Below are 16211 nucleotides of genomic sequence, written 5' to 3' on the forward strand. Positions count from 1 at the left end.
TGAGCAATTTATTATTTTTTTTATTTATTGAGACAGTCTCACTCTGTCACACAGGCTGGAGTGCAGTGGCGTGGTCTCGGCTCACAGCAACCTCCACCTCCCAGGTTCAAGTGATTCTTGTGCCTCAGCCTACGGAATAGCTGGGACAACAGGCGCCCACCACCATGCCTGGCTTTTTTTTGTGTGTGTGTGCTAGGATCTCATTCTGTCACCCAGGCTGGAGTGCAGTGGCACCAGCATAGTTCACTGCAGCCTTGAACTGGGCTTAGCCTCCCAAGTAGCTGGGACTGCAGGCGCTCACCATCATGCCCAACCAAAACTGAAGACTTACTGGGCTATGTGGTGGATAAGTCACAGCTGAAGAGGGACTCAGGGAAGTGGAAGGGAGAACTGTAGAAGTTACCCAGTGGGCAGCACAGGCCCTTGGTCAGTGTGAGGGAGGCTGAGCCAGGAGGAGGAGGACAATAAGAAGGCCTAACAGGCAGCTGAAGATTCCAGAAGGAAGGGCCACAGGAGGAGATGGCTTAACTTTTCCAGAATTGCTAACTACGGGGACCTGGGAGTCAGGGAGCAGGATGGCGAAGGGGCAGTGAGAGCCTGAAGTTCTGGGGGGCAGAGCCATGTATTGGACCAAGCCTCACTCCAGGATGGCGAAGGGGCAGTGAGAGCTGAAGTTCTGGGGGGCAGAGCCGTGTATTGGACCAAGCCTCACTCCAGGATGGCGAAGGGGCAGTGAGAGCCTGAAGTTCTGGGGGGCAGAGCCGTGTATTGGACCAAGCCTCACTCCTTGAGGGAGAAGTGCATTTTGTCGTTGATCATCTTGCGCTCGGGGTTGAGTCGCTTGAGGATCTGGGCCAGCACGTTCACTGTCTGCTCGCTGCTCAGCCCTGTCTTCTTGGTCTGGAACTTTTTCAGCAGGTCCTTAGTGGTCATCGGCTTCCGTGTCAGGTAGCGGCGCACGGCATCCTCAGTCACCTGCACGTCGCTGAGGATGGGAGGGCGGGGAAGGTGGCATCAGTGAGATTGTCCCCAGTAGCCCTTGCCCTGCCCCCCTGCCGTCCTCGTCAACTTACCCGCTGCTGGGTGTTGTCTTGCCCGATGGCGGCTGGGGTGTCGACTTCCCGGACAGGCTCTGGGGTCCCGCGTCCAGCCGCAACCGCTTGGCTGCAGGCATCTCGCTCACCCGCTTCCCTGTGGGAGTGGGGTCAGGGCTGAGTCTTGCGGGCAGGAGGCAGAAGCCCTGGGCAGGACCCCAGGATGGGCAGTGCCAGGATTAGGGTTCAAGGGGATCAGGGAGAGACAGGCCTCCACCCGCACCTCCATCCCCTCTGTCCCGAGCCCCAACACAGATCAGGAGGCTGTGGCTGTGGGGAGTGGAGTGGGGAGTGGGAGTGCGGAGTGGGGAGGGGAGTGGGGAGTGGGAGTGGGGAGTGGGGAGTGGGGAGTGGGGAGTGGGAGTGGGAGTGGGGAGTGGGGAGTGGGGAGGGGAGTGGGGAGTGGGGAGTGGGGAGTGGGAGTGGGGAGGGGCGTGGGGAGGGGGAGTGGGGAGTGGGAGTGGGGAGTGGGGAGTGGGAGTGGGAGTGGGGAGTGGGGAGTGGGAGTGGGGAGTCGGAGTGGGGAGGGGAGTGGGGAGGGGAGTGGGGAGGGGGAGTGGGGAGTGGGAGTGGGGAGGGGAGAGGGGAGTGGGGAGTGGGGAGTGGGGAGGGGAGTGGGGAGTGGGGAGTGGGGAGTGGGAGTGGGGAGTGGGGAGTGGGGAGGGGAGTGGGGAGTGGGAGTGGGGAGTGGGGAGTGGGGAGTGGGGAGGGGAGTGGGAGTGGGGAGTGGGGAGTGGGGAGGGGAGTGGGGAGTGGGGAGTGGGGAGTGGGAGTGGGGAGTGGGGAGTGGGGAGGGGAGTGGGGAGTGGGGAGTGGGAGTGGGGAGGGGCGTGGGGAGTGGGAGTGGGGAGTGGGAGTGGGAGTGGGGAGTGGGAGTGGGAGTGGGAGTGGGGAGTGGGGAGTGGGAGTGGGGAGTCGGAGTGGGGAGGGGAGTGGGGAGGGGGAGTGGGGAGTGGGAGTGGGGAGGGGGGAGGGGAGTGGGGAGTGGGGAGTGGGAGTGGGGAGGGGAGTGGGGAGGGGGAGTGGGGAGTGGGAGTGGGGAGGGGAGTGGGAGTGGGGAGTGGGAGTGGGGAGTGGAGTGGGGAGGGGGGAGTGGAGTGGGGAGGGGGGAGTGGGAATGGGGAGTGGGAGTGGGAGTGGGGAGTGGAGTGGGGAGGGGGGAGTGGGAGTGGGGAGGGGGGAGTGGGGAGCGGGGAGCGGGGAGGGGGAGCGGGCAGCGGGGAGCGGGCAGCGGGGAGCGGGGAGCGGGGAGGCCAGGGGCGCTCACCTTGCTCAAGTTTGCTGGCAGCCGCCCGCAGGGTGGAGGAGGTGCTGCCGCCCTCTGCGCTGGGCGTGCCTGGGCGGCTGTTGCCCCTTGAGCTCCCTCCCGACGGCTTCCGCTCTCTCTTGGGTGGTGTCTTCTTCTTCTGCAGAGGTCAGGGTGGGGTGAGGTGGGTGAGTCTGCAAACGGACGCCCAGGCCTCCCCTGCCACTGGGCTGGGCCTTACCGCCATGAAGAGGGCCGAGGAGGCCTCGCTGTCAATGTCGCTCTCCTCTGAGCTGTCCGACTCCTCGCTGCTGTCTGCGGGGCACAGGAAAGGGGTCAGGGCCAGAGCAACCCCGGGACCCGGTGCCCACTGGTGCCTCCACTGCAGATGAGGGAGGGCTGCAGGGCGCCAGGGCCCGACCCGAGCCTCCCATATGGGGGCCACACGTGCCGCACCTTTCCTGCGCTTCTTCTCCTGGGGGGTGGGCGCCTTCTTCTCCTCCTCCTCCTCCTTGTCCTCCTCAGGCGGCTTCTCCTCCTCACTCTCCTCACTACTGTCGCTCTGCTCATCGACACCTGGGGGGGCAGGGTATGAGCAAGAGCAGGGAAGCACCGCCCCCATCTCCCCGGGCCCGCCGAGCCACCGCCTACCCTTGGGTCCCTCCTCCTGCTGCGGCGCCTTGGCCTTGCTCTCAGGCTCGTCTTGGGAGCTGCTGTAAGACAGGGACGGCAGAGGATGAGCGCGTGCCCGCGAGGCCGCATGGGCTCTGGCAGCCGCCTCCCGTCGGCCTCACCTGGAGCCGTCTGACATGTAGTCCACCTCTTGGCCCTCGAAGTCCCCATCATCGCTGTCCTCGAAGGCCTCGTCGTCTGAACCCTTCTTCTTCTTCTTCTTCCTGCCACCCTTGGCCAGCGGCGCCTTCTTCTTGGCCTTGGGGGCTCTGCCACCTGGGAAGGGAGGAAAGGAGGGAAAGCGAGGAGGAAGGCAGCAGGTATTTATTGTGTTTTTCACATTTGGTGCAGTTTTGACATCCTGGGGGGCCTCACTGACTGGGGAGACTGCCTTTCCAGGGCCAGCCCAGGAGCTCAGCTCTCCTAAACAAACTCCCGGCAGACCCCACACCCCACCCACCTTCTCTAACGCTCACAGACCACTCCCCCTCTCCCAGACCACCCGGGCGAGGCACCTGATAACCAGGGACAGCCCCTACAGCCCAGAGCGCACAGGAATTATTGAAACTGGTCAACCTAGAGTTGCAGTTTCTCATAGGAACCCCCGTAAAGGCCACGGCCAGGCCAGGTCATCCCAGCACTTTGGCAGGCTGAGGCGGGAGGATGGCTTGAGCCCAGGAGTTTCACACCATCCTGGGCAACACAGTGAGTGAGACCCCAGTCTCTACAAAAAACACAAAAATTAGGCCGGGTGCAGTGGCTCACGCCTGTAATCCCAGCGCTTTGGGAGGCCGAGACAGGCAGATTACCTGAGGTCGGGAGTTTGAGACCAGCCTGGGCAACATAGTGAAACCCCATCTCTATTAAAAATACAAAAATTAGCCAGCGTGGTGGTGCATGCCTGTAGTCCCAGCTACTCGGGAGGCTGAAGCAGAATCACTTGAACCTGGGAGGCAGAGGTTGCAGTGAGCCGAGATTGCGCCACTGCACTCCAGCCTGGGCGACAGAGCAAGACTCTGTCTCCAAAAAAAAAAAAAAAAAAAATTAGCCGGGTGTGGTGGAGCACACCTGTAGTTCCAGCTACTCAGGAGGCTGAGGTGGGAGGATCGCTTGACCCTGGGAGGTCAAGGCTGCAGTGAGCTGTGATTGTACCACTACACTCCAGCCCGTGTGAGAGAGACAGATCCTATCTCAAAAAAATAAAAAAGAAGGGCCATGGCTCAGCTCTACTGGGCTCTCGCCTTGCCTCCTGACTGACATCACTGCTCCTCCAGGCGGCCTCGCCTGACTCTCATTCTTTTTCTCTGAGACGGAGTCTCTCTCTGTTGCCCAGGCTGGAGTCCAATGGCGTGATCTCGGCTCAACACAACCTCCATCTCCCGGGTTCAAGCAATTCTCCTACCTCAGTCTCCCGAGTAGCTGGCACTAGAGGCGTGCACCACCATGCCCAGCTAATTTTTGTGTTTTCAGTAGAGCCAGGGTCTCACTGTGTTGGCCAGGCTGGTTTCGAACTCCTGATCTCAGGTGATCTGCCTGCCTCAGCCTCTCAAAGTGCTGGGATGACAGGCGTGAGCCACCGCGCCTGGCCCCACTTGCCTCTCATTCTAGGGCCACTGTGAGCAACGGTAGACTTTGCCTTCACTGGCACCGCCTGAGCAGGCACCTCTGTGACCTAATGCCCGGGCCCCCGTACTCACCCTCCTCACCGCTAGCATCACTGGCATCGGAAGACATCTCCAGGTCGTCCTCCAGGTCATGGATGCGCAGCTCGCTCGCCTTCCTGCGGCCGCGTTTCTCCTTCTCCTCCTCGTCCTCGTCCTGGTCCTGATCCTTGAGCCGCCGCTGCTGCATGATGCTGAAGTGGTTCAGCACCTTGTTCCTCCTGCGGGCCAGGCACAGTGGGGCTCATGCCTGCACCACCCTGCACCTGTGCTTGCAGGGGGCGAGCCCCAGGGCACCACCCACACAGCCTTCAATGTGATGTGGCCCCCGGGGACTTGGGCTGTGACACAGGACTCCCTGAAACCACGCGGATAGAGCCAGCCCTTCCTGCCTTCCCGTTCTGCCCCAAGTCCCTCAAAGAGCAGGTCCCCATGTGCTGCTGGAGACTCAGCACCTCCCTCGGACTCAGAGTCTGGCCCCAATCCAGTCACACTGGTTTCTTGCTATTTTTTTAATTATTTTTTTATTTTTTGAGACAGAGTATCGCTCTGTCGCCCAGGCTGGAGTGCAATGGTGCAATCTCGGCTCACTGCAACCTCTGCCTCAAGAATTGCTTCAAGCAATTCTCCTGCCTCAGCCTCCCCGATAGCTGGGGTTACAGGCGCCTGCCACCATGCCCAGCTAATTTTTTTTTTTTTTTTTTTGTATTTTTAGTAGAGACAGGGTTTCACCATGTTGGACAGGCTGGTCTCGAACTCCTGACCTTGTGATCCACCCACCTCAGCCTCCCAAAGTGCTGGGATTACAGGCGTGAGCCACCGCGCCTGGCCAGATCTCGTTATCTTAATTTATAGATGTCTTTTTCTTTAATGACAAAACATACTGTTTCCACTGGAACAATGTAACGTTGTCTCATTGCTCATGGAAGCTTTAAAAAACAGGACTGCAGGCCTGGCTGGGCACGGTGACTCACACCTGTAATCCTAGCACTTTGGGAGGCCGAGGCAAGTGGATCACCTGAGGTCAGGAGTTTGAGACCAGCCTGAACAACATGGTGAAACCTCATCTCTACAAAAAATACAAAAATTAGCCGGGCGTGGTGGCATGTGCCTGTAGTCCTGGGCACTCAGGAGGCTGAGGCAGGAGAATCAATTGAACTCAGGAGGCAGAGGTTGCAGTGAGCTAAGACTGCCCCACTGCACTCCAGCCTGGGTGACAGAGTAAGACACTGTCTCTGGAAAAAAAAAAAAAAAAAAAAAAAAAAGACTGCATTTAATGAGAAGTGTTAGGAATGCATCTAACATGGGCAAGGCCCAGGCTGGTGTGAAAGATAATGAAACTGCTGCTTAACAATGTGAGTGGCTTTACCCCACTGAGCCATGCACCAAAAAACAGTGACAGCTAGGTGCAGTGGCTCAAGCCTGTCATCCCAGCACTTTGGGAGGGGAGGCTAAGGCTGGAGGCTCGCTTGAACCCAGGAGTTTGAGACCAGCTTGAGCAACATGGTGAGACCCCATCATCATTTTTTCTTTTTGAGTCGGAGTCTTGATCTGTCACCGTGGCTGGAGTGCAATGGTGTGATCTCGGCTCACTGCAACCTCCGCCTCCTAGGTTCAAGCAATTCTCCTGCCTCAGCCTCCCGAGTAGCTGGGATTACAGGTGCCTGCCACCATGCCCAGCTAATTTCTGTATTTTTAGTAGAGATGGGGTTTCACCAAATTGGCCAGGCTGGTCTCAAACTCTTGACCTTGTGATCCGCTCTCCACGCGCCCAGCCTGAACAGTTCTTAGCTAAGTAGATTTAACAACTGATCAAGAGATGGCATTCTGACTGGGCACTGTGGCTCACACCGGTAATCCCCGCCTATTGGGATGCCAAGGCGGGCAGATCACTTGAGGCCAGGAGTTCGAGACCAGCATGGGAAATATGCTGAAACCCCTTCTCTACTAAAAGTACAAAAATTAGCCGGGTGTGGAGATGCACGTTTATAGTCCCAGCTACTCTCGAGGCTGCGACAGGAGAATCGCTTAAACCCGGGAGGTCGAGGTTGCAGTGAGCCAGTGAGCTGAGATGGCGCCACTGCACTCCAGCCCGGGTGACAGCGCGAGACTCTGTCTCAAAAAAAAAAAAGAGATAGCATTTCTCCTTTGGTTAACATCCAGGTTTTACACAATTCTATAAAATGCCAAATTCTTCTCCCTAAAACTTACAAAGCAGTTTCTAAGGAAAATACAGCAAAAGGGAACCCGCCCTCCCAGCAATGATTGATCGACTGATTTTACAGTGGAGCTAGGAACTCAACCAACGTGGAGCAGGCAGGCAGACCAGGGGGATGTTGTTCCAGGGGAGCAGGGGTACAGAAACTGCCCCACAGGCTCAGAGGCTCATGACCTGGTGGGGAGGACGCTCTGACTTTGTGCCATTTACTGGGGTTGCTTTTGGAGCTGAGCCAACCTACGACTCTTCAGAAATTTTAAAACCAAAGAAAATGATTAAAAACTAAAGCAGAGGCTGGGCGCGGTGGCTCATGCCTGTAATCCCAGCACTTTGGGAGGCTGAGGCGGGCAGATCACGAGGTCAGGATATCGAGACCATGGTGAAACCCCATCTGTACTAAAAAGATAGAAAAAAATTAGCAGGGCATGGTGGCGGGCGCCTGTAGTCCCAGCTACCCAGGAGGCTGAGGCCGGAGAATGGTGTGAACCCGGGAGGCGGAGTTTGCAGTGAGCTGAGATCACGCCACTGCACTCCAGCCTGGGTGACAGAGCAAGATTCGGTCTCAAAAAAACAAAACAACAAAACTAAAGCAGGCCGGGCGTGGTGGCTTACGGATGTAATCCCCACACTTAGGGAGGCTGAGGAGGGCAGATCACCTGAGGTCAGGAGTTTGAGACCACCTGGCCAACATGGTGAAATCCCGTCTCTACAAAAAATACAAAGTTAGCCAGGCGTGGTGGTGCATGCCTGTAATCCCATTTCTCTACTCGGGAGGCTGAGGCAGGAGAAATGCTTGAACCTAGGAGTCGGAGGTTGCAGTGAGCTGAGATTGGGCCACTGCAGTCCAGCCTGGGCAAAAAGAGTGAAACTCAGTTCAAAAAAAAAAAAAAACACCAAACAAACAAACAAAAAAACACCAAAGAGGAAAAAAGGTGTTTTATTTGTTTTGTTTTGTTTTGTTTTGAGACGGAGTCTCGCTCTGTCGCCCAGGCTGGAGTGCAATGGCGCCATCTAGGATCACTGCAAGCTCCACCTCCCAGTTTCACGCCATTCTCCTGCCTCAGCCTCCTGAGTAGCTGGGACTACAGGCGCCCGCCACTACGCCCGGCTAATTTTTTGTATTTTTAGTAGAGATGGGGTTTCACTGTGTTAGCGAGGATGGTCTCGATCTCCTGACCTCGTGATCCGCCTGCCTCAGCCTCCCAATGTGCTGGGATTACAGGCGTGAGCCACCACACCCGGCCAAAAAAGGTGTTTTTTTAACCCTTTGGGAGCCATCGACTCTTTGAGCATCTGCTCATCTGTGACCTGTGCAAATGCCATTTGTAGATGCGTCCAGAGTGCCCTCCCCACCATCTGCAAGCACCCTAGGGCGGTGGTGGCCCTAAGGTCTCATCCAAAGCCATACATCCAAGACCAAGTGCTATGGGACCCCAGCCTCGTCCGCCTGCCCATAGTCACTCTGCACTGGCCTCATGTACTGTGTCCCTCCACAGCCCTTAACTGTACCTGCCCCATCTCTGAGGCCGATGTCACTGCTAGAGAAACCCTCCTCAGATGCCCTGCCTGGAGCTGCTGCCCTGCAGTGGATCAGGCTGTGTGAAGCTGCGGCCTGTGGAAAGCCAAGGGGGCAGTTAGACCCCACCCTGCTCTGCCAATTTGAGCTCCAGGTCACAGACTCTGGCTCTGGCAGCACCCTCTGGGTGCCCCATTGTGGCCCTAAGGCCTCCTATGTGTTTCCTCCTGAACTGACAGCTCTGAGACGGCCAAGTGGGGTCTGCCCTGGTTACCCCTGAGTCCCCAGCTCCCAACACAGGGCCTGGTGATATACCCACAGCAAGGCACCCCATTTCCCTCACTTCTGTCCCCAGCCACCACCCAGCCCACTCACCTCTCCCACTCCTCCTCGGCCTCCTCAGCAGTGAGCGTGCGGTGCCGGGCCAGTGGCGTGAAATTGTACCAGTTGTGCACGGGGAAGGCCTCGAAGGCCCCGTCGGGGCACTGGGTGAAGATGTAGTAGGACGTGTTCTCTGTCACGCCTCCCTTCTTGATGCCCTTGAACCTGCAGGGAGCCACGGTCATGGCCTGGTCTATAGGGGCCAGCCCCAGCCCCCGCTGTGTCCCCCAGGGCCTGCCTCCTTTATGGCACTTGCCATAGGAGGAAGACCAACGAATGCCCATGAGACCTGGGCAGGCCCTTCAACCACCTGGGCCTCATCAATTTCCACATCCGGGGAACAGGACCGGCGCACCCACCCTGCAAAGTGCTGGGCGTGTGCGCATCGGGATCGTTTCTGGAAAGACCGTGTGAGATTATCTCAGGAGAGCCCAACCCTGCAGTCAGACTGTCTACATTTGCCTCCACCTCTGCTCTCTGTGGGCCACACCCGGGAAACTGAGGAGGCAAGTGAGAAGATGGGGCGGGAAGGCATGGCCAAATATTTTTTTTTGAGATGGAGTCTCGCTCTGTCACCCAGGCTGGAGTGCAGTGGCACAATCTCAGCATTGTGCTGAGCAGTGGCACAATCACTGCAACCTCCACCTCCCGGGTTCAAGCAATTCTCGTGCCTCAGCGTCCCGAGTAGCTGGGATTACGGGTGTCTGCCACCACGCCCAGCTAATTTTTGTAGTTTTAGTAGAGACAGGGTTTCACCATGTTGGCCAGGCTAGTTTCGAACTCCTGACCCCACATAATCCGCCCGCCTCGGCCTCCCAAAGGGCTGGGATTACAGGCGTGAGCCACCACGCCCAGCTATGGCATGGCCAAATCTGAAGTGGACACCTGGCCCGGGCCACCATTCCCTCAAGCCTAAACAACTGCCCAGCCTCCTTGAGGCCTCTACCTCATTCTTTTCTACCCCAAAGTTCTGGACAATCTGGGTGAGCACCCCTTCCCTGCCTACAGCTTTCCAAGGCTCCGCTGGGCCCAGCACATCCTGGCACCCACTGCCCTGTGTGAGCTGCCTGTGTCTGTCACTATCACCCAGCTGCTGTGCCTGGAGCGCCCTTCATCAACCTAACCTGGACCCCTCCTGTTCTGCCCTCAGTCTGCCCCCTCTGAGAGGTCATCTCAAGTGTCATGAGCCCCAGGGCTGGCCACCCAAGCTTCCTGCATTGTGGCACTCAGAGCTGCCTCAGAGCCAGGCACAAGCACCAACTCAGTGAACTATCTTCAAAAACACAACCCCAGGGCCTGGGCGGTGGCTCACACCTGTAATCCCAGCACTTTGGGAGACCAAGGTAGGAGGATCGCTTGACCCCAGGAGTTCAAGACCAGCTTGAGCAACGCAGCAAGACCCCATCTCTACCAAAAATACAACAATTAGCCAGGCATGGTGGGGCGTGCCTGTAGTCCCAGCTACTCAGGAGGCTGAGGTGGGAAGATCTCTTGAGCCCAGGAGTTGGAGCCTGCAGTGAGCTACGATTGCACCACTGCACTCCAGCCTGGGCGACAGAGTGAGACCCTGTCTCAAAATAAATAAATAAGTAGACTGGGCGTGGTGGCTCACACCTGTAATCCCAACACTATGGGAGGCCGAGGCAGGAGGATCACAAGTTCGAGACCAGCCTGACCAATATGGTGAAACCCTGTCTCTACTAAAAATACAAAAATTAGCTGGGTGTGGTGGTGGCAGGCACCTGTAATCCCAGCTACTCAGGAGGCTCAGGCAGGAGAATCGCTTGAACTCGGGAGGTGTAGGTTGCAGTAAGCCGAGATCGTGCCACTGCACTCCAGCCTGGGCGACAGAGCAAGACTCTTGTCTCAAAAAAAATACAAGTAAGTAAAATAAGATAACATAAATAAATAAATAAATAAATAATAAAACTCTACAGGGATGGAAGTGCCAGCACCTCCATTGCAGCAGGGGGAATCTGAGGTTCAGAGAGGGTACCCCACAAAGTATGTAAGTTGAGGCCTGGGGATGTGGACTGGTCACTAAGCCGGCACCACCACCGCCCCACCACTTACTTCCTGCCTGATTTGCCGTTGACCCGGAGCAGCCAGGGCTGGTCCTCGGGCCGGAACTCCTTGAGGACGATGCCATACTTCTTCCTCCGAGCCTCCTCCCGAAGCTTGCGGTTGAACTCGCTGCCCGCGCCGGATTCGGGCATCTCCTCTTCTTGGTAGATTTTCTTGTTGCTCAAGTCCCGCTCCAGCCGAGCCTAGGGGAGCAGGAAGCAAAGCCTCTCAGGGTCCCTGGCTTTGCTTGGGCAGTATCCCCCTCCAAGAACGCCCTTCCTTGCCCTAGGCTGAGCTCTAGATGCTCAAAACCAACTTACCACTTGGCAACAAGGGAGGAGAACGGTAGCCTTTGACGAATCTGGGTAAAGGGAATTTGGGCGAGCCTTGCGCTCTATTTTTGCAACTTAAAAGCTTGAAATTATTTCCAAATTAAAATTAAAGAGAAAAAGACCACCTGGTGACCATCGAGCAGGCCATCGGAGGCAGAATTCCTTATCTGAGGAATCTAGAAGTAATCAGACTTCCCTATTATCTACAGCAGGCATCTGGTTCCAGGATTCTTTTCCAAAAATGTGTAAGTAACTAGAATTTCCACACATCTCCAGAATGCATGCATATCAAAACTCATTGTGCTGTGGCTCACGCCTGTAATCCCAGAACTTTGGGAGGCCGAGGCGGGTGGATCACGAGGTCAGGAGATCGAGACCATCCTGGCTAACATGGTAAAACCCCGTCTCTACTAAAAATACAAAAAATAAGCCGGGCGTGATGGCGGGCACCTGTAGTCCCAGCTACTTAGGAGGCTGAGGCAGGAGAATGGCGTGAACCCGGGAGGCGGAGCTTGCAGTGAGCCGAGATCCCGGCGCTGCCCTCCAGCCTAGGCGACAAAGCGAGACTCAGTCTCAAAAAAAGAAGAAAAAAAAAAAAAGACCAGCCTGGGCAACATAGTGAGATCCTGTATCTATTTCTTAAAAATAAAAAGGCTGGGCATGGTGGAAGGCTGAGGCGGGTGGATCACTTGAGGTCAGGATTTCAAGACCAGCCTGACCAACATGGCGAAACTTCATCTCTACTAAAAATACAAAAATAGCTAGGCGTGGTGGTGGGCGCCTGTAATCCCAGCTACTTGGGAGGCTGAGGCAGGAGAATGGCTTGAACCTGGGAGGTGGAGGTTGCAGTGAGCCCAGGTCGCGCCACTGCACTCCAGCCTGGGCGACAAGAGGCTCCATCACAAAAAATAAAATAAAATAAATAAAAAGAAACTCATTGTGCAACACTTGCTGACATTAAGGCACCAAAATCTCTACAAATGTAACAATTTCTTGTGACCTATACGGCTAACATGATCTGAATCACCCTTAATCTCCTGATTTAAGGTCCATATACACCATTTCCAAAACACTCTAGAATCAGCCACATCTCATAACCTCCACTGCCTCCAGTGCCCTGCCAGGACTCACCTAGACCAGTCCAGTTGCTTCTACCCTGGTCTCCGTTTATTTGCCCTCAAACCCACAGTTTGTCTCCCCACAGCAGCCAGATCACACTACAACTTCCCAGATGAAGACGCTTTAATGGCTCCCAAAGTCCTTTCTAGAGCCCCTGACGACAGGGGCTCTGGGAAAGCCCCCAGCCCAGTCCCCTCCCTTGCCCAGATAAACCTTGGCCAAAAATGTCCAACGGTGGGCACAACTTCTAAATGTTCTCCTTTAAGGAGAGGCCTCTGGTGGGCCTACCAAACCTAACTTACAGGGACACCCAGGAGCTCGGCCTGGGCCTTTGCCATTTCCACTTTTTTTTTTGAGACAGGGCCTTGCTCTGTTATCCAGGCTGGAGTGCAGTGGTACAATCATAGCGCACTGCAGCCTCAAACCCCTGGGCTCAAGCGATCCTCCTACCTCAGCCTCCTATGTAGGACTACAGACCCACACTATCAGCCCCAGCTAACTTTTTAATTTTTTTTGTAGAGTTGGGGTCTTGCTATTATATTGCCCAGGCTGGTCTTGAACTCCTGGCCTTAAGCAAGCTTCCTGCCTCAGCCTCCCAAAGTGCTGGGATTACAGGTGTGAACTACTGCACCCAACCCTTTGTCATCTATCTTTTCTTCACTTGGAGAAAAGTGAGAAAATTAAGACTTAGTTACTATGACAGTTAAGCAACTATCACAATCAGCACAGTCAGGGTCAAGTTCTCTCACCACCCCAGCCCCCGATCCCCAGGACTCAGGGACTTACCTGATTCCACGTAGCAAAGTTGACTTTATCGGCTGCATTAAAAGCCATGATGTTATATTTTTTGGTTGTATTCCTGGAGTGGATTAGAAGAGGTAGTGTCAATCCAATACAGCAATTCAATCATTAATTTAATCAAGCAATGCTATCGAACCATTAATTCAATCAGCCACCCAACTGGATCGTTAATTCAATCAAATCATTAATTTAATTCAATCACTCAATTCAATTGAACCATTAATTCAATTCAATCATTTCATTCAATTGAATCATTAATTCAATTCAATTCACTCAACAAACCCACCTAGCTTCATTCAGCCTGTTTTGCCTGGCAACACTGGATACGGAAGACTCCAAAGATTCCCAGTCTGCCAGAGAAGCTAGACCCATCCTCTCCTGACCCCAGGCAGAAGAAGAGCAGATGGAGGGACAAAGATTTGGGGGAACCCAAGATGTGGAGATTATTGTGAACTCAGCCTTGGGGAGGAGGGAGGACAGGCAGGGAGTATTTCCTGGAGGAGGAAGATACCGGAGCTGAGTTTTGAAGAATCATCAAGAATTCACCCAGCAGAGTCACAGTTTAGGGGTTGAAGGGAGGCACTCATGGCAGAGGGAACAGGATGTACAAAGGCCTGGAAAGGAAAGACAGCCTGACCACTTTGAAACAGGACAAGGAATATGTCCTTACAGCTGGCCTGGACATCATGGGATCATATACTCCTCGAAGGTTAGGCCAGGGGGCTGGATCGCCGTGTATTAATGCACTCATTCATTCATTCGTTCAAAAAAGCAGTGTTGTCCCCAGAGAAGCCTCAGCTTAATCCCAGCCCTGCCCTCCAAGTCTCTCCCGGTCTGGAGGGAGAACCACAGACAGGGCCAGAAACGCCTGGCTAAGAAGATCGTGAAGGTTTTCATTTTTGGGGGGTGGAGAGGAGTGGGAGATGGGGCTGGGGACTTACTTAGGAACTCGAACGACGTATTCAGTGACATTCTGGCTGCTAGGGCCCTGCGGAAAGAGGAAGCGGTGAGTGAGGGGTTGCCGAGGTCGCCGTCGGAACCCCCGAACCCCGCCAAATCCACACTCACTAGGGCCGCCATGGGCAATGGTCAGTGGTTCCGATCTGGTCCGACCCGGGTTCCTTTCGTCTCCTCTGGCGTGCGCGTCCCTCGATCCCGGGGAAGGCGCCGCTCGGTGTCGGGTCTCTGTCCCTGGGCGAGGACCCCAAACCCTAGGCGCCTCTGGCACTGGGAAAAGGTAACCGGAAGAGGCGCTCAGGCTACTCCGTCTACGCTTCTGCGGCCGCCTAACCCGGAAGCGAAACCCTCGAGCGGCCGCGTTGCGATGTCAACCTTCTTAGCGACTGTGGCCACCTCAGTGCGCAGTCACTTATGCTCCTCGGCGGCTATGGTCACCTCAAAAGGGACACCACGGTCCCTTTTTAGACTCAGCAAACCTAGGCCGAGTCTGAGATAAACTAACGGGCCTCTGTCGCTGGCGCTCTTGTATATAACGCGGTTAACTTCATCAAATGGGGGACCGCCCTCTCTCGTGACGTCAGCACCCAAGGACCGTGGGGCATCCTGGGTGGGAAAAAGGAAACGAATCCCTCTTGCGGGCTCCCAGGCACTTTGCGCATGCGCCTTGCTGCTCTGGACCTGGTGGGGCTAAGAAGGCCGCGTCACCATAGCAACCGAGGCCTACTCGGGTCGGGTCGAACCGCCGCTTGGCTCCCCATGGGCCTGTTTGGGGTTCATTTCCTCCCCCTACCCCGAAGGGGTGGACCCCGTCATTCCCGCAAAATGACCGGGGCGGGGACCCTTGTGACGTTGAGCCGAGCCAGGAGGGGTCAGAGCCTAGGCGGGGTCGGGGCGCGACCACCCCAAGAGCTGCTGGCCGGATGGGTCTCTGCAAGTCCAAGCTGCCCGAGATGGGCAGGGCTTTGAGGCCCCAGGAGAAGGGTAACGTCGCGGGGGCGGCTGGCTGGCTTCCTGGGGGGAAGGGAAGGAAGCTGCAGAGAACAGGAGCGAGATGCAGGATCCCCTACCCTGTTCCAGGCATGCACACCACCCCCCACCCGTCATGGCAGTAACACAACTGCGCATGCTCACGGCGCAACCATTCATTGCTCCACTTCGGATACTCCAGCACCTCCTGGGTTCGGGGCCCCGCAAGGTGAATCTGTCAAACCAGCTTCCCACGGAGGATTACAGTGTCCTCTCGAGGGTTACAGTGTCGTGGAGGAGACAGATTCATAACATGGGAATCTACAACCCAGGAAGGAGCAGGAGAAGCACAGCGGGGCTCTGAGGGCTCAGAGAAGAGGGGAGGTTTCAGTTGGGCACTGAAGGATGCATAGAAGTTGGCTAAGCAAAGGGAAGGGGGCAAGACACAAAAGTTGGGCCATGAACTACAGACACCGTCGATGTGTCTGTTTTCATTTATTCCTCATCCACCACTAAATGTCAGGAACCGCAAACTCCTAGGAATATAGGAATGAGGGAGGCAGAAATAGTCCTTGCCCTCATGGAGTCGAGTCTGGCTTGGGGGAGACAAGTAAACGGCCGGGCACGGTGGCTCATGCCTGTAATCCCAGCACTTTGGGAAGCCAAGGCGGGCGGATCACCTGAGGTTGGGAGTTCGAGACCAGCCTGACCAACATGAAGAAACCCCGTCTCTACGAAAAATACAAGATTAGCCGGGCGTGGTAGCACATGCCTGTAATCCCAGCTACTCAGGAGGCTGAGACAGGAGAATCGCTTGAACCTGGGAGGCAGAAGTTGTAGTGAGCCGAGATCGCGCCATTGCCCTCCAGTCTGGGCAACAAGAGCGAAACTCCATCTCAAAAAAAAAAAAAAAGGAAAAGAAGGAAAGAAAAAACGAGTAAACAGAGAAGATCATGACAGACTGTGGCCATTGCTGTGGAGGAAATAGGTGTCTCAGACAAGGAGTGATGGGCGGAAGCTCTAGACGGAGGCTAGAGAAGGCCAGATGGAAGTTGTGGCCAGAAGGAACTGGGACAGGCAGGGATTTTCCAAGCAGAGGAAACAGCAAGGGAGAAGTGAGTTTCAAATTCAAAGAACGGAAGCCCCCTGGGGCTGGGACAGAGAGAAGGGGAGTATGGGAT

At 55.8% G+C, this 16211-nt stretch overlaps 2 protein-coding genes across 6 annotated transcripts in view; one reads left to right on the plus strand and one right to left on the minus strand.

Annotated features, from left to right (window-relative positions):
- GTF2F1 (general transcription factor IIF subunit 1) lies at positions 1-14961 on the minus strand. 2 transcript variants are annotated; one of them, XM_054465563.2, is made up of 13 exons: positions 14173-14961; positions 14046-14092; positions 13090-13162; positions 10862-11055; positions 8783-8953; positions 4710-4894; positions 3135-3288; positions 2992-3050; positions 2797-2916; positions 2582-2655; positions 2362-2500; positions 1074-1191; positions 1-985 (listed from the first exon to the last, which is right to left on the minus strand). In XM_054465563.2, exons 1-13 carry the CDS (start codon positions 14182-14184, stop codon positions 781-783), a joined length of 1551 nt encoding a protein of 516 aa, XP_054321538.1. In that variant the 5' UTR covers positions 14185-14961; the 3' UTR covers positions 1-780. The 2 variants fall into 2 exon arrangements, with proteins under 2 accessions (XP_054321538.1, XP_054321537.1); XM_054465562.2 differs by having other exon boundaries at positions 2992-3053.
- Positions 14777-16211, plus strand: part of LOC129020778 (adenylate kinase isoenzyme 1-like) — a 19817-nt gene continuing 18382 nt past the window's right edge. Inside the window, exon 1 of one of the 4 annotated variants that reach the window (XM_054465586.2) lies at positions 14777-15045. In XM_054465586.2, the coding sequence (XP_054321561.1) occupies positions 14985-15045 (61 nt within the window). In that variant the 5' untranslated portion in view covers positions 14777-14984. Of the gene's footprint in view, positions 16146-16211 lie in introns of all 4 variants that reach the window. The other 3 variants (XM_054465585.2, XM_063657402.1, XM_063657401.1) reach the window with 3 other exon arrangements.

The sequence above is a fragment of the Pongo pygmaeus genome, chromosome 20 (assembly GCF_028885625.2).
Source record: "Pongo pygmaeus isolate AG05252 chromosome 20, NHGRI_mPonPyg2-v2.0_pri, whole genome shotgun sequence".
Taxonomy (NCBI): Eukaryota; Metazoa; Chordata; class Mammalia; order Primates; family Hominidae; genus Pongo; species Pongo pygmaeus.

Excerpts from the sequence above, each read along its gene's own strand:
- GTF2F1 (XM_054465562.2), bottom strand. Across the intron at positions 4,895-8,782 it reads GCCGAGGAGGAGTGGGAGAG|GAGGAACAAGGTGCTGAACC; the intron begins GTGAGTGGGCTG and ends CCTGGCCCGCAG. Across the intron at positions 1,192-2,361 it reads TGCCAGCAAACTTGAGCAAG|GGAAGCGGGTGAGCGAGATG; the intron begins GTGAGCGCCCCT and ends CCACTCCCACAG.